Here is a 21,623-nt window from a genome sequence, read left to right as displayed (position 1 = left end):
ATCCGCTTCATCCTCCTCATCCTCTTCTTCCTCCTCTTTCGGTCTTTGAGTCGCTGCACAGCTTCCATCCTGGACCGCATCCTCCGACTCTCCTGCATCCCTCGGTTTTTAGTGCAAATGATGTGAGCCCTTTCCTCGTGAATGGTCCTAAAGGCACCATCTATAGAAGATATCATATGTTTACTTAATTGGCATAAGAAAAATTAATACAGTCGTACCTAACTCATTTTAAATTGTTTTTTTTTTTTTCTTCTTATCTTTACAATCAGGAAGTTGCACTACCTTTTCACAATAACAACCTGGGAAACTTGTCAAAAGTAGATACACATTTAGGATACTTTAAGGTAAACAGCATTCTAAAGACAAAATAAAACACTTGCAAATTTAAAACATTTACTATTCCTCCTGAAACATTCTTTAAATGCTAATTAAAAGCCATTTATAACTTAGTTTGCCTGCGCTTTGTGTGCATAATTAACTTTTTCTTTTTTTTTCTGTGGCGTTACATTTAACGTAAAATGAAATAACCGTATGCCTGATAATTGTAAAATTAAATGAAACTATTAAAAGCAACCTATTTTGTATGTCAAAACATATTTGAATAACTAATTGTTGTGGAAGTTGTGTTTCACGTTATGTTAGATTGAGTCTCATAACGTTTGCCTCCCCCCTGATAACTATAAAGTTTACCATTTAAACATTTGAAAAATAAAAAAAATACATTTTAGGCTACACTTTATTTTTTTTTTTTTTTATTGTATCAAATAATCTGAAATACAAACATACTTAAAGAAGTAGAAGTTTCCCAACCTGCAGACAAAGAGGAAACTTCTGTCTAAAGCTGAAGTAGCACACCTGCAGCCTGCAATTAACTTAGAGCAGACAGGTGTTGCATTTCTTCTTTTTGCGTTTATATTTCGACATATTTTCACTTTTTAACAGAAAATATAATATATATATATAAATAATCATACCTAAGCTGTTTTTGCATGAGGTCATCGTTACATTTGTATTTTTATTTATTTATTTATTTTTATTTACACAATGGATCTAACACCAGTAACACCAGTAACAATGTAATCAAACTCTGTTTACTCACCTGTTGCTGGTGTTGCAGCCTCGCGCCCTACAGGTGTCTCCTCGCGACGACCAGCACGAGCACGGTCAAGCTTATTGCAGTGCACAGGAAGCTCTTCAGGTGTCCTCTCCCGGCCACCTCCACCTCCACCTTCACCGCCACCTCCACCTCCACCTTCCCTCCGCAGCCGCTCTCCGTCTCCGTCTCCCCGGCCGTCCAGCTTTTCTCCAGCCGGTCCCCGATCCTCCGCAGGCGCGACGCGAGCAGCTGAGCCACCGAGCAGGGAGAGGGTCTGCGGGCACTGCAGGTGGAGTCACCGGGCAGGAGCAGCGGATGGTCGATGGGTAGCCAGCACATGTTTTCTCTGAGAGTACAACCAGTCTCTTTAAGTCTGGAGGATATATGACACCGCTTCTCTTCTCTCATCAAACCTGGACTGTGTTTGCGTCCCCCCTTTCTATCCCTCTTTCCCTCTCTCCCTCCCTCTCTCTCTCTACTGTATTATTCATTACAGTGTCACATGGTTTGGGGGTTTACATCATCTTTTCCCAAAAGAGAGATGCAATGGTTAACTGTTGAATCTACCCTGTGTGGTTTTGTTGTAGGGTGTTCTGGGACATTGTGTTCCCTATTGTTATCTTTTTTTAAACTGTAAAAGATGCAGTTTGCATTATTTTTTCAATTTATGATTATCCCACTAGCATTGGATATGAAACACATGCATTCATATTCAGAACAATAGCCAGCTGTGGCCACAAAACATATATCATAGAAGGAGAATTTGCAGCCTTTATAATAAAACTGCGGAATTAAAAAACAAGCGGAACTAATGTTCAGCAGCGTTGTTCCTCGTCGGACGGTTAATAGTGCAGGACACGTGCTTGTTTATGCTTATGTACCGAGTTAGCCTTCTCTTTCGTGGTCTGTATAGCGACCAAAAAAACTACAACAACGCTTCATAACATTTTAAAGTTATATTTTGTCAAGAATGATTGAGAAATATGGCCGAGGACGAGCTTGCTGCGTTCAGGGAGCGTTGGAAAGAAGAGTTTACGAGCAATAAAGAGGAGCAGCGACTTGTTTGTGCTCCTTCTTTGGAGGTTCCTGGTCAATCAGGCCAGAGAGACTTGAAAAAGAAGTATTTTGAAAACTTGAAACATCTCAACGAGGCCTGCAGTCCTTCAAAACAAGAAGAGGGAGGCTGCAGAGAGGATGAAGCATGTGCAGAAGGTGGAGCAGAACCAGAGGACCAGCCTGAGTATGTGTCCATTGCACGTAGTTTGCTGGATGGGAGGACCAGTCCCCTGCTGGACAGGATCCAGGAGGAGAGAACCAGGAGGAAGAGGCTGTATCAAAACATGACCAGTGTGTGCAGCACATCCCTGCAGCAGCAGCAGCAGCAGCCTAAGAGAAAAGTGAAGAAAGACAAGGAGCTGCTGGATCAACTCATCCAAGACCTGGTATGAGGAGGAGGAGGATGATGATGATGATGATGATGATATTAATGAAAATGATGATGATGATGTGGATGGTGGTTGAACAGATACAGTACCAGTCAAAAGTTTGGACACAACTTCTCATTCAATGGCTTTTCTTTATTTTTTTTTATTTTCTTTCTCTATAAATATTAATTTTTAATTTTTAAATATTATTAATATTGAAGACATCCAAACTATGAAGGAACACATATGGAATTATGTGGTAAACAAACAAATGCTCAACAAACCAGAATATGTTTTATATTTTAGATTCTTCAAAGTAGTTGAATGAGAAGGTGTGTCCAAACTTTTGACTGGTACTGTAAATACAGACAAATAATGTATGTTTTAATTCTGTGTTTTGCAGAATGAAGTCAATGACATTCCCTTCTTTGACATTGAGTTGCCGTACGAGTTAGCCCTGAAGATCTTCCAGTACCTGGACTGTACTGGGCTGGGCCGATGTGCACAGGTAAGCCGCTGTGGTGAAACTGTTGGCAAGACCTCGGCATTATAGACAAAAGAAAATAACGGGCTTTATGGTTTGGATGGACCATTTTTTTCTTTTTTAGGGTTAGAGATGCATGATAGCATTGCAGCAATGGTAGCTTTCTATGTGCTATCACTCATTATTCATCCCTCTATCATTACAAGATTTCAATATTATTTTTGTTGCGATTTTACACATAGAGCCTGTATAAAAGAGGGTAACCTATACAGAACATCATGAGGTCCTATGTCATAAAGCGTTGCCTATAACCTATCTACCAGTCACATTTTCATGACCCTGAGGACAACTGAATTTGACCTTTGACCTTTAACACTGCAAATGGAGCAGATTCTGAACGCCCATGCAAATGCCCTTACAATGCACTTCATATTGATCTGATATGCCTATGGTTAGTTTCACCACAAAGAGCACGAAAAGGGCTTTAAAATGATATATTACATGAATAAAAACATTACTTATCAAAATAAACTCCTTTTACTCTGAGGGGGTCACAAACCAAAAGGGTAAGAGACTTTTCAGTTAAATTGTCTTCGGCTGGTGACGTGTCATATTAACTTCCTAAAAAGCAACAGACTTCCGTTCTTACTGAATTTCTTTTCTCCTGTCTCTTTGGCATCCTGTCCTGTAAAGTGATCACACACTGCAGCTCACTGATCTCAGGTCGTAGAGTTCTTATTTGCGCCATCCTTAAATCACAGTTGCACTTACCCTTCACCCAAAATGAAGAATCACTGCGGGCAGCCTTAATGTTATGTGCCTATAATTGGTATGGATTAATAAATGACACTTTGTGTGGCTGACCTGCAGCGCGTGGCGCACTGAGTCCACTTGGCAGTCAGCCCGGCTCGTTGAAGCAGAAATAAATAAAGTGATGCAAGCTCGTAATGTATGCTGACTCAATCCACGGTTTCACTGTCCAATCTCCTCCCAGGTGAGCAGGGCATGGAGAGTCCTTGCGGAGGACGGCGTTCTGTGGTTCAGGATGTGCACGGCGGAGGGTTACCACCACGATGCCAGCGTGTCTGACTCCCCTGCTGGAAGAGCACGCTGCGAGACTGCAGGAACTCGGCCAAAACCGTGCGCTCCAACTGGAAGGTGGGCTCGGGTTGTTCACGCTGTGGTGAATCAGAATCAACCAAAAACACAACACCTGCACTGGAGTTTGTCTGGTGAAATTGGTGCACAATTTATCGTACATCACCAGTAGACCACGGACTATATGTCTTCAAATATAATACAATGCAATAAAAAAACATTTAAAATTGGATTGTAACATAATGGCAAAGATCTCTTCAGAAATCGGAATAAAATAAAATAACAAAGACTTTGGTTTTGAATGCCAAGCTCTTCTTCTCTATAGTTTAATTAAACAGGGTTCTTCATGCATAACACTGTCTCCTACAAAATTACATTACCATACAACTAAACTATCATCACAATTATGTCTCACTGTAAATGTTTTTCTTCCCCGATTACAGTCACAGTTTCAAAATACTTGATTAGGTTTAGTAAAAAAACACCCTTGTGATTTGGCTTAAAAATGACTCCAAAATTAAAACAAAACAAAAATGTAACAAAAGTACCTGGTAAGGTTTAGGCAACAGGAGTACTTTTAGGAGACAATAATAATATTTCTGTTATCCATGTAACAGTGAGTTCTATTTTCTGTCCAGAATCGAGTGGGATCCATCAGCCAGCTGCAGTTCGAGCTGGGGAAAGTGCTGTGTGACGTCAGCTGCTGTGACAACTTTGTCTTGGCTGGGTGAGTTTCAAGGACATCTGATACGCACTAACATTTCGAAAGATCATATTTCCTGAATTAATCTGCAATGATTTCTCTGTCACTCTTTATCTTCTGATATAATTGTCAGTAAGTAATCTTGGCTATAACTCTTCTGATTTATGACTGGGTGTTTGATTAGGAATATGTCACATTTAGACATGAGGCGTTGATTGAATGATGACCAAACTTTTACATCAGGTAAGTCGTTCTTGGGAATGATGCATTTTAAGTTTCTGGCAGGTGTAAAAGTGATATTGGTGTAATTTTAAAAGGAAGAAGTTGGTAGTTCATTTGAGCAGCAATAGCAATATTACAACACATGGCATTACCCAATGAAATCCAGACCATATTACCAAGAAATCAAGTGGAAAAAGGTCAGAATATTGGGCACACAGGATGATTGATCGCAATTTGGTTTACCTCTGGAAACATGCATGTTCCTTTTCAAAAATCACCGTAACCAGCCTTCTGTTGTCGGCTGCAAAGCAGTGAGGAGTTTAGAGCGGCCCCTGTTGGATAGAGGTGTAATGATACAGTGAGATCATGGCTTTTCATGATGCATTACAGCATTCAATGTTAGATAACCTCACAATATTTTGAACTAAATTGAAAAAAACAAGCTGACTGTACAAAACTCTTCTTGCATTCATTCCTCCTGGGCAGAAAAATATGCAAAACTCTGGTTGCAAGTTTCAACGTTCCTCCTTTTTAAACTGACTTTTTGATATATGTTTTTTTGCAAAAATGCAAATATTCTCAATAATGTGTTGTATGAAAAAAAAAAAGAATGCATGTTTTTACAAGCAGATCTTTATTCACACAGAGTAAGAAGAAGAAGAATAAAGAATGTCGGATAAGGAATAAACTGATCTAATAACAGTTTTTAAGGCTATAAGCAAGTCAGCCTTTTAAATCCAAAGAAGCCTGGCAGCAGTTGAGATGTGACGGTTCACAGTGTAAATAAATGATAGAGTTAGGATTCAGTTGATATTGCGATCCAGTTTTCAGATCATTGATGCATGTTGTCACATATTTCTTTTACGCTCTTTACTACTGACTCTACTAATGGCAGTAGTGTGTTAGTGTAAACCAAACCTGCCCTGAAACAACTGGTGCTGAGACAGTGATAGATTGTGCACGTCCACAGGAGCGTGACAGACTGCCTGCCCAGAGATGAGCAGCGTCTCCAAGGACTGGAGTGATTAGATTCCCCTCAGTCCTGCTGTGTCTCTCCGGACAAGACCTTCTCGTTTGCATCTCTGCGGGTTAACAGATGTAGGACACGCCGTACCAAAACAGTCACATGAAGTAAAACCCTTAAGCCCCTTTTTTTTTTTTTTTTTTTGTCTTCCACGGCTATTAACAAATTCACAACATCAATACTTTTCCCATTATTGGTACCTAAAGGTTCATTTATCAAAGTGTTTAGCTAGAAACAAATCAATAGCAGTTAAGAGTAATCGAGAGCGATTCAATTGCATCCCCCCAAAGATCTTATTAGGAAAACTGGTGGAATGAGATTTGGCACTTGAAAGGCAATATGTCTCATTAACCCAGTAACTCTGGGAGTCACACAACACAGCGACACAAAGGCCAAACCCGGTGAGGGCCCGCATGAAGACCGCAGCGATCATTCTGTGCACAAAGTCTCGGGCGCATGAAAAGTTTTGACGAAGTGCTTGGACCAGATTCAGCATCATCATCCTGTTGGTAGTCGGCGTTAAGGTGATGCACCAATTAAGTCAAAGTGTGTATTCCCATTGTTTGCTTCCTGCCAAACCATGCAATGCCAGGCGCACACACACACACACACACACACACACACACACACACACACACACACACACACACACACACACGCACACACGCACACACACACGTACACCCTCTGCCACACTTGCTGTCTCTGTGTCACACACTCTGGCTGCGAGGCGGATACTTGCTCAGACATGATGGTATCTGTGGAGGTGGTAATGCTGGCAGTTTGTCGTCTCCCACAGTGAGAACTCATGGGGGGGGGGGGGGGTTTGTGCATGAATTGACTTTACTTTTGCTACTTGTAGTATTCTACATTTATAATTTATTATCACAAGTTATGAGTTACATTTGTATAATCGATGCAAACTTAACAAACGCTGAGAAGATTGGCGACCCCTGTTGACCTCCACACTGCATACTTTGAGCCAATGGTTGGACGGACAAGAAGTCTGTTGGTTTACCTTCAAGTACACAACAGGCCTTCTCTGTACACAGTACTGCTTGTACAAATATAAAAAGAGCAAGGGCTTTTTTTTTTTTTTTTTTTTTTTTTTTTATTTTTATAAATGTATCTTTATTTTAAAGAAAGAGAGAAAAACATTTATTTTTGAAATATAGTTCTGCTACTAAACGTTATTTTCATCATCAATTTTTCTGCTGATTATTATTAAATTCATAAAATGTCATTAGATAGCAAAAAAATGACTTCCTCAAATGTTTTTTTTTGCCCAACCAGCAGTGCACAACAGAGGAAAAAAACCAAATCTATTCACAGTGATGTCTAACAGAGAAAAGCAACAAATCCCCCACACTGGAGAAACTGAACAAAAACATTTAGTTTTTTTTTTACTTTACTTGAAATATGAATCAAACAATCAAGTATCATTTTCATCAATCAACTCCTTAGATAATTAATAGTTTCAGCTCTAAAGCAACAGCCAGATTATTTTGAGCCATCGCTGAAACAATTGGTTAATTAATCAGTTTATGGATTGACAGAAAATGATTTGAAAACTGTTGACAATCAATTAGTTGTTGTAAAAGAAAATCACTTGCTGGTGCATGACAGTCAACCAAAAAAAATAAATCAACATTTGCACGGTGCTAGCTACGTCTTTATCGACAATGTTTTAGGATATTATGAAAGGCTTTTTCAAATTCTTCAAACAGCAAGCTATTAAACAATCCAACAATTAAGCAGCACTAATATAAAAAGCAGCACTCATTAATATAAATATATATATATCTAAATCTTTGCTTAAAATCAAGTTTTATAACTGCACACAAAAACCTCCAGACTTGATTCCAGTGAATGCACCGCTTCACTTCATGCTGCGGAGCATCCCCATAAGCGACCAGTAATAAGGGTTGAAATGTTCTGCCTTGTTCCGCCCAAACAACACCCATGTAATCCTGGAAAGATCATGTCACAAAGAATTTTAGAAAAACTAACTAACAACAAGTCAGAGTGAGTAAAGGAGGAAGGCGTGAGAGGGGAAATGATTCAGTGGTGAGAGGGTGACGTCAGGTATTCTCACAGAGACAAACTCCGAAGCCTGTGGTGGAAAAATGGGCAATTATTCTGCCCTTCTATTCGTCACCCTTTTTTGTCCAGAGCTAAATATTTGAATAATGTATGTTCATCGTGACTTGATGTTCTTGTTTTGTGTCTTCAGGTACACGTCTGGTGATGTGAGGCTGTGGGATACGCTGCACTGGGACTCCACAGCCTCCTACCTGAAGATCAACAGCCTGTCGTCTAACTCCAACCCCAGGCCTTATGTCAGTCACGTCCAGGTCAACGGCTCAGTGGCTGCTGCTGCGTATGAAGATGGTGAGTGTGAGTGTGTGTGTGAGTGTGTGTGTGTGTGTGTGTGAGTGTGTGTGTGTGAGTGTGTGTGTGTGTTAGAAACTTCCCATATTTATTCAAGCAGCTTGCACTCTGCATCATTGCATCTAAATTCCATTGTTGTTGTTTTTTTGTGTTTTTGTGTTCTTACATTTCATGTTGTACATACTAGTTGAATGTTTATCCTTTGTTCTTCTTGGATCTCCTTTTTTTTTTTTTTTTAATTATTTTTTGTTTATTTGTCTATTTGTTTGTGTTAGTGAGCGGAAGAAACCGGAGTCAAATTCCTTGTATGCTTATGCATACATGGCCAATAAAGCTGATTCTGATTCTGTTTATGCAGTGTTATCATGTTGGTGATAATAAGACATCACAACAGAAATACATTTATTGTAACTTGAGAATTTCTTAAGATTTTAAATGATCAAACTGAAAAAAATGTGTAGTCTCAGTGCTGATATTAAGGTACTTAGCGACTGCGTTTCACTGTCTTGGGTTTAGGCTGTGTGGACCTGTGGAGCACAGAGACGGGTGGAGAGCCCATCCACCACTACCAGAGCCCCGGGGGGATCCAGGTCCTGGCCCTGAGCCCCGACAGTCCCGTCCTGGGCTCCGCCGCTGGGCCTGACGTCCGGCTGGTCGGTGCCGATGATCGCGGCTACTGGAGAACACTCTGCCAGGCTCAGCTACCCAAGACTGTAAGACCGGGAGTTTGATTCCTCATATGTATGAAAGGCTCCATGTGTTAATGTGTTAATTAACAGGCTGTGCCTCACACGTTTCCCCCTTGTTTCCTCATTTATCATGTGAAATAATCACGGAAGCATTAGTGTGATTTTCGATGTTTTTCAACCTTTTCAACCCTCTATTTTCCCATGTTTTTGTTTCTAAGTGACTAACTGGGATAATTTCTTTTTAAATTGGTCCAGTATTGAAGGAGATCGCTGCAAAACATGGGAAAATAAGGTCAAGGTTGAAAATGTTACCCAAAGTCCCCCTTAAACCCTCGACTTATGAATATGTCCAAGTGTTGTAATGATGAGTCAATCAATCAGTTGATTGGTTTTTATGGCTGTTTAGTTGATCAGTTGTTTATCAAGCAAAATGCAGAACATTTCGTGTGTTCCAGCTTCTCAAATATGAGGACTTTCTGCTTTTCTCAGATATGATAGTAAATTGAATGTCTTTGGCTTTTGAACTGATGTTTGCACAGAACATTTAATACAATTTTCTTTTAAAGATATCACCTTGGTATCTGGAGAATTAAGGTGTTTTTTGTTAAATAAATAAATAAAAAATAAATAAACCTTTAAAATCCATCTTCAGTTGCAAATTGTTGTGTATTTGGTACAATATTTGGCTTCATGAGAAACTGAAAACATGTTTATAGAAATTCATGGAGGAAGAAAAATTAAAAAAAGGAAAAAAGAAAATCCTTCTCAACTTATTTTGGACGTAATTCATTTGGCCATCAGGCAAAACCACAAAAGCGTAAAAGAGTGTACTTGTGTCTGCTGTATGAGTAAAGTGTGCCTCCATCTTGTCTGCATGGCAGGTAGACAGCCTGGTTCTGGTGCCAGGCAGAGGGCAGCAGTGCCCGCTGGCCGCTCTGACAGCTGGAGAGGCCGTGCACCTGTTGGACCCCCGGGAGGCGGAGCCACAGACGCTCCACTCGGTCTACGATCATCCCGTCACCTGTCTGGATGCCTCTGACTCGCATGTTGCTTTTGGAGTGAAGCGCACGGGCTGGGCCATGCACGACGGAGGAAACAAGGTGGGTTCAGGGACGATTTCTGTTAACTATAGAGAGTTTTTAAATAGGCAGTGAGTATCTCATTGGTCACAGTCAGAGTTAAAAATATATTGCAATGACATTAATAGATGGTGGTTCAACATTTTAACTGGAAAGATGTGTTTCATACTCGCATAAAAGAAGGGTCCAAATTGATTGTGTCGAAATTTAGAAGTGTTTCACATCTCAGCATTTGCAAATTAACATTTAACCATTAGTCCTAAAAATAGTACCCCTACTAATACATTTGATTTGAGGCCCCTTTCATTTAAACCAGAGAAAAAAATCAATATAGAAAACAAGTAAATACCAGTCATGAGTCATCGGCTTCCCATGTTGCTTCTTTTGCACCTTTAAGGTTCATAAACACTGACTTCAACCTTTTGCAAATCCTGTATTGCAGATTGTACCGCTGCGGGACTAATAAAGGATTATCTTATCTTATCTTATCTTATATCTGCATCCACCACCTTGCTAGAAGCAAGGAGAGCTTGCAAATAGACATTTTGAACTCTCATTGTGTTTTGCTTGGAGCGTGGCAGCCATGGTAGAAATCTGGCTTCACAAAATTCACCAACATGTGAAGTGAAGCAGTGTCCAGATCCTAGATCCCCCCCAAATGAATGCCTTGGAAGGCAGGACTAGTTCAGGTGACTAGTTCAAACCAAAGTGAGCTATTTCACATTGTACTGATTATCTAGTCCATTGTGAACAGCACTCTGGTGTTTGTATGTTAATGGAATTGATGGAACTGTATCAAGGCCTCTTTTATGCTTCCTGGAATTGAAAAGTCCCGGGAAGACAAATAAACCCAACCTTGAATGTTTACAAAGTAGATGGCAGAGCCGCCGAACTGTGCAGCTGGATTTTTAGATGTATTGTATTAAAAAAAAGAAAGAAAATAATAATAAAAAAAAATGCTACCCAGACCTTACTAATTGGCATGAAGGGTTTCCAAAAGAGTTAACAAGGTCACATGTGCTCCTAACAGGTGCCTAATGAAAAAATGGAAAATTGTAGAAGGTAAATAGTTTGGTTTGCTCAAATGGAATGATGCTTGTTTTCTTTTAGGAATCCAATTCTTGGAGAGCATGATGAATCACTGACTTATAGCTACATATTTTCTTCTCTCATGAGTTAAACTCTCTTGGAGAAAATATTCCTCCTGCCTTTTGAATTTGGAGCACACTTTTTTTTTTTAGCTACATTAAGTCTGGTCAAACAAATATTGTTCTCTTTGTGTAAATGTAAACTGTGTCTCTTGACAGCGGGACCCCTGTTGGTCTCTGTCCCCTTGGACATGAATGCCAGGTACCTGTGGGGGATTTGGTTCATAGTAGTGAATAGCTAGCGTAAATAGCGACGTTCCCTCATTGGGCCCTGCTCCTAATTACTACAGCCTTTAAGGGTACTTCGATAAACTTTTGTTCCCCAAGCTGCCTCTGTTTGCTTCTAATAATACTGGGTTACTAAGTACCCCGCACTCCTAATTGACTCTTAAGCCTTTACATAGAAAGAGCCATGAGACAAATGATTCTGCTGGGATCAGGAGGCAGCTATGCAGGAGTCGTAATGCTTTAAAGCTCACTTCATCAAGATATTTGTTGTCATAATGGATCAAACAAAGGATAAATAAAGCTGCTGCATCCAAAGATGTATTTCTTTCATTAAAAGAAAGCAGATGTTAGTTGCCGTAGCGACAGGCCAAATGGAAGCTTTAAAACAGCAAGTACCACCCGAGCAGACTGTGCGTGTGCGTGTGCGTGTGTGTGTGTGCGTGTGCGTGTGCGTGTGCGTGTGCGTGTGCGTGTGTGTGTGCAGCAATCTGTTTGTTTATAGACAGGTTTTTGGCAAAGCTTCTCCACTGACATCACCCCTATTAGACAATGATACACTGGTAGGCAGAACCGAAGCACCACATAGTGGACCAAGCAGAGAGTAGCAGTGAGGGAGACGTCAGCCTCATCTTATCATGAAAAAAGACGTGTTTGGTGTTTCAGAGGCAGAAATCTATCTACTAATTATTTAGTTTTTATTAATTTAATGTAACTAGAAAAGACACTTGTAGTCGAGATGGTTTTGAGTTTCAGGTACAAAGTGAGAATAGAAAAATACATTTCTCATTAAAAGAAAAATACATTTCTCATTAAAAGTTAGAAGTATCGGGTTTGTGAAGTTTTCACTGATGGGCCTTTATTAAATCCACAGTATTTCCTGAAACAAATTTACTGTGCCACTTATATTGGATGCGCTAGATTTAATTTAGAGCTGAAATGATAAGTGGATTATTATATTACAATTGCAAAAGACAGAAACTGGCAACTATTTTGATTAATTAGAGTAGAAATTCAAAACATCCTCTAAGGAGTGGCTTTTGTTCTTTCATATCATTTTAAACAGAATACCCTTGGGTTTTGGGTCAATGGTTGAACTCTTCACTAATATTTTATAGACAATATACCTAATTAATTATTGTAAAAAAAATAATAGTAGATGGATCAATCATGAAAATACTCATTACACTAATTATTAATACTGTTTAATCATAGTTAAAATAATAATTGTTGTTGTTTTGTTTCTTTTGAAACTTTCTATAAAAAAAGAAATGTTTGTATTTTCTTCCCTACGCTTGCTGTTTAACACCCAGCCGTCAGAGGATGGGTGATCCATGAATCTGAATTCACAATTTCACACTTTGCTACTTTTTCCTCTTCTATGTGTTAAGAATTTTTTGGCAGTGTTTATTCATCTTGAACCCTCATTTTTAATTGTTGTTAATAGAGCCCCCAAAACCCAACATTGTAGGTTCATTTTCATATGCAAATATATTTGCCAATCTCAGACTCCCATCAAGCTGAAATCACAACTTTTATCTTCAGCTTTAAAAATGTCCAAAATTATCGAAACAAATTAGCAGTTCCGATCCTTGTCCACTTTGCATTTTAGATTTGATTCAATTAATTTGCAGTACAGAAGCACAGAAACTAAGTCTTTCAAACTTTACTGTTTCCATGGTGATCTTAGCCCAAACTCCCGTCTAATTTATGCCAATTCATGATTTGCATACTTCTCTTACTAATTAAAATATATCACAAATGTAATTAACCTGTTTGTCACTCTCCTCACGCTTCTAACAGCAATTTCATTCTGTGAAGAAGACAAAGCATGAGTTGGCTTCTCCCGTTAGTGATGTGGCCTTTAGTAAGAGAACATATGCTTCATTAAAATCTGTCAATATGACATCCAAGAAAGTCATCTCACACCTTTTTGTCTCACAGAGGAGTGAAACATTTTCATTTACAGCATTGTGACTTACATGAACTCTACCACATTGACATGTTTTTGTCTACTTGGTTCAGGCTCAGCGGTGAGTTTGTTGCATTCTTTGTTTTTGTCAAACTTTGTGTCGATGATATAGAAGAATCTTTATCATATTTTGGCTTGCGTCATAGTTTTTGTCTTCTAGCCCTCCCCATCTTTGGTTGGCGTTTGTTAGAAGGTGTGTATATATGTGTGTGTGTGTGTGTGTGTGTGTGTGTGTGTGTGTGGTCGGAGCCAGTCTCCAGATCCTCATTACTACTCGCCACCTTCTTGCCAGTGGACCGGGGGGCACCCAGGCATCCACCCAGCTCGTGGCTGGGCTGTCAACTCAAGCTGGCATCTCCACTGGCAAACTATCCATCCACTGCTGTGAATTTCTAGTGCCGTCAAAAAACCTGTCATCCTCTCATTGCCTCAAAGTTCAGAGGGCTGATTGGATGCATGGAAGGCCGAATTAATGGTTCGAGGTAGATGAGGCTTATAGATGTATGGATAGAGATACGAAGGATGGATGGACGTATTGTCACCAATCAGGATCAAGACCTCAAACAGCTTGCTTCCAAGAAAAAGCACAGCAGAGGTGATGATGGTAATATGGAGATGAGGTGTAGGAGTTTGAGGAGAACAATGAAAAAGCAGCATATCCACTGCAAAGGGTTAGCTGAGTTTACTGTGTGAATGGATGGACACGCATGATGGGTGGAGATATTGTCAGGGATTAAACCATTATTCCACGGGGGGGTCATGGACTGATGGGTTTCACTCAAACATGTTATCCAGATACTTAGTAAAACCTCTGTTATGACTGTTGCAGTGAGCAGAGGTTTGGTTGGTCGTCTGTTGAACTGCGATCTCCCCCCTAAAGATCCCCTGTCTCCCCCCTCAATAATACGAAGTGGGTCGATATGGCTCTCTGTCACATGGATGGTGATGATTCAAGATGTTAAAACTCCATTATGGGCTTTCAGAACAGTTATCTTGTGGATGACACTAGGGTGTCTACTTTCTTTATTTATCTATTTTGCTTTTGGTTAATTAGTTTGGGCATGATCCAACAGCTTTATGACCACACACCACTAATGAGACAAGCAGCACAACATAACTACTTAGTGGTTTGGTTTCTAGTTTTCTTGCTTCTTTCCCTCTAGCTCTTTGTTTGTCCGGGGAGGAATCAAATATAGCTGTACGCAGACTTCTCCACAACTTTGGAAATACATAAAAACAGTTCCAACTGTAGTGTACTTTTGAGATGCTGCACTCCCAAATGACCTACCAAACCACAAACCTGCCATCATCACGCATCTGGTCCAATGTGCTAATCTCTTGTTTGTCCACATGGTGTCTAAACCAAATGTAGCTCTGAATCTATATTTGTTTGAGATGTGGGTGTTTGTGTGTGCGACAGGGATGGGGAGTCATGGGCCACGGAAAAAGCCAACAGTCTGCGTATTTCAATCCAACCTTTCACCTCAGCTGGGGATTTTCACTTGTTAGTTTCTATCTCTGCTTGCTGGAGGAGCATTTGTGAAAAATCAGCCGGTGGTGAGTCTTCGGTTGGCGCGAAAAAACTTCTGACACTTGGCCCTCCATGGCTTTTTCTATTCCTGGTGTTTGATATTCCACTAAAGATTAAATCCAAAACTAACCAAATTCTGCGCATTCGGAAAAAATGTGTTCAACAATACAGGCGACGGCTACATAAAAAGGTTTTCTCAAAAGAAGCAATAATTGCCAAATGCTTCGTCTTTGTTGAAAGCAAAGAGAGTAATTACATTAACCTCCAGTTACAAGCCGCCATTAGAGTTTCCTTTGTCTGCAAGCCTCACTGGTGCTCCAGCAAGTGCATTAACATAACAACTCCTCCATAGTCCTGTTCATGATTATTAGTCCTCGAAGCATTCTGCTGCAGGTCTCTAAACGGACCCCCCCCACCTTTTATATTCACAAAGCGGCTCCTTTTGAATCCCTCTGTGACATTTCTTCATTTTAGTGAGGGAGATGGACATTTAATAAAAGCTATCTTCCATAAACTGTAGAGATTCATCGAGAACAGCAGTCGTCGTCCCCCCACCACCACCACCTCCCCACCCTCTTCCTCCGCTGTCCAAATCCTATCAAGCTGTCATTTCAAAGTCCGGTGTGATTTGGGTTTTTGCCCCGGGGTTGTGCACAATTAAAGCTCTGCTTGGCCCAAATAATGGACACACAAAAACTGCTGGCATCTCCCCAAAGGCTTACATCATGTCTGCTTTTTTTTTTTTAACTTCAGTCAAACTTCTTTATCGCCGCCGATGTCTCTCCATCTCGCTCTCTTCCCGTCTACCTTCTGGCTCTCTCTCTCTCTCTCTCTCTCTCTCCGTCCCTCCCTCCTCGGTTTTAATTTCTTAATCGTTTTAATTATTCAAAGATGATTTTGCCTGGCGGTTATCCTGTTTGTTCTGTCTCATTTGGATGAGAAAACACCAGCCGCTAATTGACCAATTAGGCCAGCTCCAGATGACATCATTGTAGTTTGGTTGAAGAAAGTTTGTTGCAGCCATTAAGCCCGAGGCATCCTAGTGCATCTCTGTCCGTAATTGAAGAATGCCCAAAGGTTGATTTAATTTAGATTTTTCCCCAGATTTACAACTTATGTGCTGCTTTGCTTTTAATTAACTGTATATATTAATTAACTATGATATACAATATCCAATATTTTCATTTATATTTCAGCCTGTAGTTTTTAATTTGTGCATTTGCAAAGAATTAGGCAGGAAAGGAAACGAGAATCAGAGCAAATATGAGTTCACCAACAGTGAATTTAATGAAAGGTAAAAACTATTACTTTAGTGAGTTAAAGAAGAACATATTTTTTATTGAATCTAATAAACACAAACCTCTGTACTTAGAAGATCTCAGATCCTGACTCAAGTCAAAATATTTGTACAATTTTCAATTTTTTGTTGCATTATCTCAGTACATGAAATTGGATTGTATTGAAACGGTAACTTTAAGGTAAAAGAGCAGACTTTTAGATTAAATGTCAGAGTGTTTACGTTCAAGTCCAATAAGCGGTGTAAAAAATTGGAGCAATTTTTCACACAATTTTCGGGGCAAAATTGATAAAAATCAAAGGTCATTTTAAATTGTAATATTTCGTTGAGCAAATCCTTTTCTAGTCTTCGGCCCATAGACATCTACACTATATTCCATGTTTATGAAGATGTCATGCAACTACTTCAGCCATGTTTAGATCTTTGTTCAACTTAAGTTTCGGGCTTTTTGTCTTCGGTCTGGTCAAAATCTTCTTGGTGGCTTTGGCTGTATGTTTAAGATGATGGTCTGTAAGTGGAAACTATGTATAATAAGGGCCCATAAAGTTCTACATGGTTCACCAAATATTGATTTAAACACCCTTAAAATCTTTGTATCAACTCTCTAAACTCATACTCGGTATGTTTTACTCGCTTATACATTTGGTGGTTGGAGGTTGCCTGAATTTCAAAATGAAAAAGGTTGACGTTTATGTGTGTTCTTGCGTTTTTTTTCAGATCCACGTCTACAGCCTAGAGACGTGCAAACCTGTGGCTTGTGTCGGCGACTCGCTGGGAGATTTCACTTGCATCAACCTGAGAGACAGCCCGCCTCACCTGCTGGTGTGCGGAAACAAAGACAGGAGGTAGGACACCGAGACAAAAACACACATTGTCAGACGGATCGAGGATTCTCTCAACGCTGACACTCTGAGATGTATTCACAAACATCACAAATGGTTGAAACTGAGCCAAGGACTTAAGCTGAATTGACTGTTGTCTGTTCAATAGTTTTCCCACAGTGGCACCTGATGATGGTCTAGCAGTGGAGAACAGGTGTTAAGCAAGTGTGTGAGAAGACAAGGCTCTTTTCAATATATATGCATTAGTCACACCTCTCGGTCTCGCTGTTGCCTTGAAAAACAAAAGGGTAGTAAAAAATAAATAAATAAAAAGAATACGGAGGCTTTGACAAACGTAGATGTGTGACGTTTTTGTTCTTTGTGTTGAATAGAGATGTCTGTCCGTCTCCTCCATTACCTGGGATACTATACAAAAAAAAAGAATCTGGCCGTCTTCATCCCATCCAGCAACAAACACACACCCATGCACGTAGACACCCTCGCCTCACCGCTAACCTGGCTCTCCAGATGAGGAAAAAGACACATAAAAGAGCCATTCATCTATTCTGCACTTGTTAGCGGGTGCTGCGGTGCATGAGCTGGCAGGAAAAGAAAAAATCCCTGGCGCGTCTTCATCCAAAGCTGCCCCTGCTGTTTCTATTCAGAACCAAATCCATCTGGCTGCAAAGTAGTTGGCTTAAAGCGAAAGACAGACCACATCATATTGTTTAAGATCTGTTTTTTTTTTTTTTTCTTCTTCTTCCCTCTTCTTACTAGTTATGACTCCTAGCAACTGTACAGAAAACATGCTCCGTTAAAGATGTTTTGTCAAGTGCCAAAAGGAAATGCTCAGCAATGTTTTGATTGTGGAGTCGAAATGGTCGTTTTTCTCGCCAGAGCGTTGTTCGAGTCATTATCCAGTTCCTTTCTGCTTCACTTTTGGTCTTTGCTTTCTGATCGATGTGTAGTTTTGTTCAGAGAGATTCACACACACACACACACACACACACACACACACACACACACACACACACACACACACACACACACACACACACACACACACACACACACACCAGCTTGGCTCTTCCACTTTGGCCCCAGCTGATGCAGCGCTCAGTCGAAGACAAATGGGGGAGACAGTGGGCGATCTTGGCCCTCTGACAGCGTGGCTTAAGGCCAAAGCCTAATGCATCCCTTCTTTTTGTCCAAATGAGTTTTGTCCCTCTGTTTTTTTGGGGTTTTTTTGTTGTGAGATCCAGGAAGCAAATGAGGGGTCTTGATAAGGGCCGTTTGGAAGAAGGCCACATCTGTGCAAACGGGGAAGATGTGGGGCTGAGAGCAAAATTGGATACAGTTAGAGGAAGGGAAGAAGTAGTGAGTGTCCTACCTGTGGCTATTGGTCACTTATCACCATGCAGGACTGAACGTCTTGAGTCCAGCCTCGAGAACACTTGAGGTCTGGGATTTGACTCGACTTTTCCTGCCAGTTTTCAAACTTGAAATGTACCGAAACTGATGGCAGAGTCCACCAATACGGATTGTGAATTCAGTCATTTGAAGCAATTTGATTTATAGGCTGATATATTTCAAAATGTATTTATATATTATAACAATGTCACCATCATTTTTAATTGGCTATTTTTTATAACATTACAATGTCAATCTTCAACTTTTTTTGACATTGTTTGACCCCCCCCTCCCGTTGCAGTCATTGATGGCTTCGCTGTGGTGAGACGCTTTTCTTATTGAAACATCTCTTTTTTTATTTTTACGTGACCCTCCGGTGTCACGGCTTTAACAGCACTCGTTATTTTCCCGCAAAATTCTTGCCTTTAGCAGGTTCCTTAATTCTGAAGCTGTTAAATGATAGACTTTCCTTTACGGATCTCTGAAGGCAGGACATCAATATAGGACATATGGGGCAGTACCAGTTGCCTTATATTGTATTATCGGGGGCATTAATCACGCTAATTTACAATTCTCATGAATCATTACCACAGTTATCTGAAGTTAAAAAAAGTTTGCTAAATCTGATGTAGTACACTCAGACATGCCCACCGTTTAAAAAAAAAAAGTAATAGAAATGTAAGATTATAATACAAAAATGTTGTATGAGGTCCATTCTCACCACAACTATGGGATGGATCCCCATGAAATATTGTACTAACTTAAAAAAAACTCTTCATATTTGATCAATATGTTGGTTTATGACCAAATCCCTAAAAAAACTGATGACTTTCCCACCATCCTCAGCTTTTGTTTATGATAATTAGCAAAAATTAGCATGCTAACACGCTACACTAACAGGGTGAGCATGGTAAACATGATGCCTGCTTAACCTCAACACGTAAACATGTTAGCATGCCGATGTTAGCCTTTAGCTCAAAGTACCACTGTGCCTAAGTACATGCTAACAAGCTGCTTATATGAATATGAAATAGAATGTATGAGAATAACTTCTGTCTAGCAATTTATTTGGTCCCTTTAGTGGGACCGTGACAAATTTCTGAAGAACAAATTGTGAAAAATTCATTTAATTTTTTTAACCTTTTTGATGTACAACTTTTTTCACGTGTTGGGGAATTTGGTTTGTTCTAGCCTCATTCTTGACAGGATATTTTCCTTATCTGGGAATAGATCAAATATACAGATGGTCTTAACCCACAGGTTGTAAACGCAAAGTCTGCAGATCAGAGAGCCTTTAAGAAACAAACTCGGTATGTTTCAAATCTTGAAGGTATCGCAGGTTTGCGTCAAACATAATCCTCAGTGTATAATGAGTAATGATTAATGTCTCGTCCAGCTGCAGGAAACTAACCAGACTTATCCAAACCTTTCCAAACAGTGAGCTCCTCCTGATTAATGGAGAGGAGTCTGGCCACTGACGGCTCACTGAAGACAGAGCTCTCCTCCAACATTAGATTTATGGTTCCCTGCGGCCTGCCAGTACCGCTCAGTCCTCATTGTTTAAGCGTGTGCCTCCATCACGTAATGCCACTGAACGGGGGAAAAAACCAACTGCAGGCAACAACAAAAAAACGCCCAATGCCCATTTAGCCATTTAACTCTTGATTCTTGGAAAAAAAAAATTGTGGAAGCAGAAATGTAATCTGTTTGAGTCCCTTAAGTGAATTTCATTATGGTAATGAAGTCTTGGAAGAAGGTTGGGCCTGGATGGAGTCATGTCCTGGATGCTTTCAGCTGCAATAAAGCCACAATGACAACAGATGGAGCTGGAGGTCCCCTGGGCTTCTGCTGCTCATGAAACCCAGACAGCAAAAAAATCCCTGCTGTTATGGCCTTATTTATATAATAAACACCAATACTAAGACTTTCATAATAATAATAATAATTCTAACAATAATAATCATCATCATCATAATAATCTTAATATCATAAAGGCCACATACAACTATTCTGAAAGCAGAATTTATGAAGTGCTTTGTAGAAAAGACTGAAATGCAATTATCTAAATCAGTATGTTTATTAAAATAAGTACATGGGTAAACTTATTAAATAAAAAATAAAAGATCAAGACAAAATTACATTTAATAGAGAATAATTCAATTGTTTGAACAAATGAATAAAACAAAGCTAAACATAAAAAGTCTACAAAACTGCTTTTAAGAGGAAAATTATTAGTTATAATTTATTTGTGTTTACTTTGTGGAGGGATGTGACACTTTTTCACCACACTGCATAAATTCTTTCCTGGTGCACACAAAGATAGGGGGTGTAAAATAACAGCTGTTTTTTTCTACCAGCTGTTATTTTACACCCCCCTCTTTCTTTTTGTTTTGTTTATTCATTTTTCGTCTACTATTCACTCGTGTTTAGATGTTCTACTGCTTTGCGTTTAACACCCTCTACTTGAAACCTTGCAATGCTACATTTGTACCATAATAATTATTTAAGCCTAAGGTTGGTTTCAGTTCATGCTTACTTCATAGCTTCTCTATATTATACCAAGTTTATTGCTTTTACTTGCCCCCATATCCAGTGAAAGGGATACATATATCTCAGTGACGGATAACAATTACATATTTGGGTTAATATCAGGATAAATGAGGCTGCAACCAAAAGCTTGCATTGGCAGCTTGTATTTAGCTTTGGTCTCTTGACTGGATTTTGAAAAAGTTCCTTCAAAGTGAGAATAGTGTCCTTTTGTCTGTAAATGAATGCACTCTTTGACAAACTGTGCTCTCTCTCTCTCTCTCTTGTGCAGTCTTGGAGTCCTACGCCTCTGTTAGCAGGGAGTGAAATCCCATATTACAAGGCTTCACTGTTAGTGACTGATGCTATTGTGCTCACTTCACTCATATTAAATCACTTACAGCGTTAGAGAAATTCCTACGTGGTGTAAAATATTGGCCTATTAACAAATAATGTGTCATGTTTCCCAATAAATAAATAACC

General features: G+C 39.7%; 1 protein-coding gene across 1 annotated transcript in view; it reads left to right on the top strand.

Moving 5' to 3' along the window:
- Nucleotides 1-1,575: 1,575 nt before the first annotated feature.
- Nucleotides 1,576-21,623, top strand: part of fbxw8 (F-box and WD repeat domain containing 8) — a 22,513-nt gene continuing 2,465 nt past the window's right edge. Inside the window, 9 exon segments of the mRNA XM_054610139.1 lie at nt 1,576-2,538; nt 2,924-3,028; nt 3,999-4,092; nt 4,095-4,162; nt 4,741-4,829; nt 8,285-8,442; nt 8,959-9,155; nt 10,013-10,231; nt 17,101-17,228. Of these exon segments, the coding sequence (XP_054466114.1) occupies nt 2,080-2,538; nt 2,924-3,028; nt 3,999-4,092; nt 4,095-4,162; nt 4,741-4,829; nt 8,285-8,442; nt 8,959-9,155; nt 10,013-10,231; nt 17,101-17,228 (1,517 nt within the window). The 5' untranslated portion in view covers nt 1,576-2,079.

This window comes from Anoplopoma fimbria, chromosome 13, assembly GCF_027596085.1.
Source record: "Anoplopoma fimbria isolate UVic2021 breed Golden Eagle Sablefish chromosome 13, Afim_UVic_2022, whole genome shotgun sequence".
Classification (NCBI taxonomy): domain Eukaryota; kingdom Metazoa; phylum Chordata; class Actinopteri; order Perciformes; family Anoplopomatidae; genus Anoplopoma; species Anoplopoma fimbria.
Note: the sequence above shows the minus strand (reverse complement) of the source record. Positions and strands in the feature narration are given on the sequence as shown.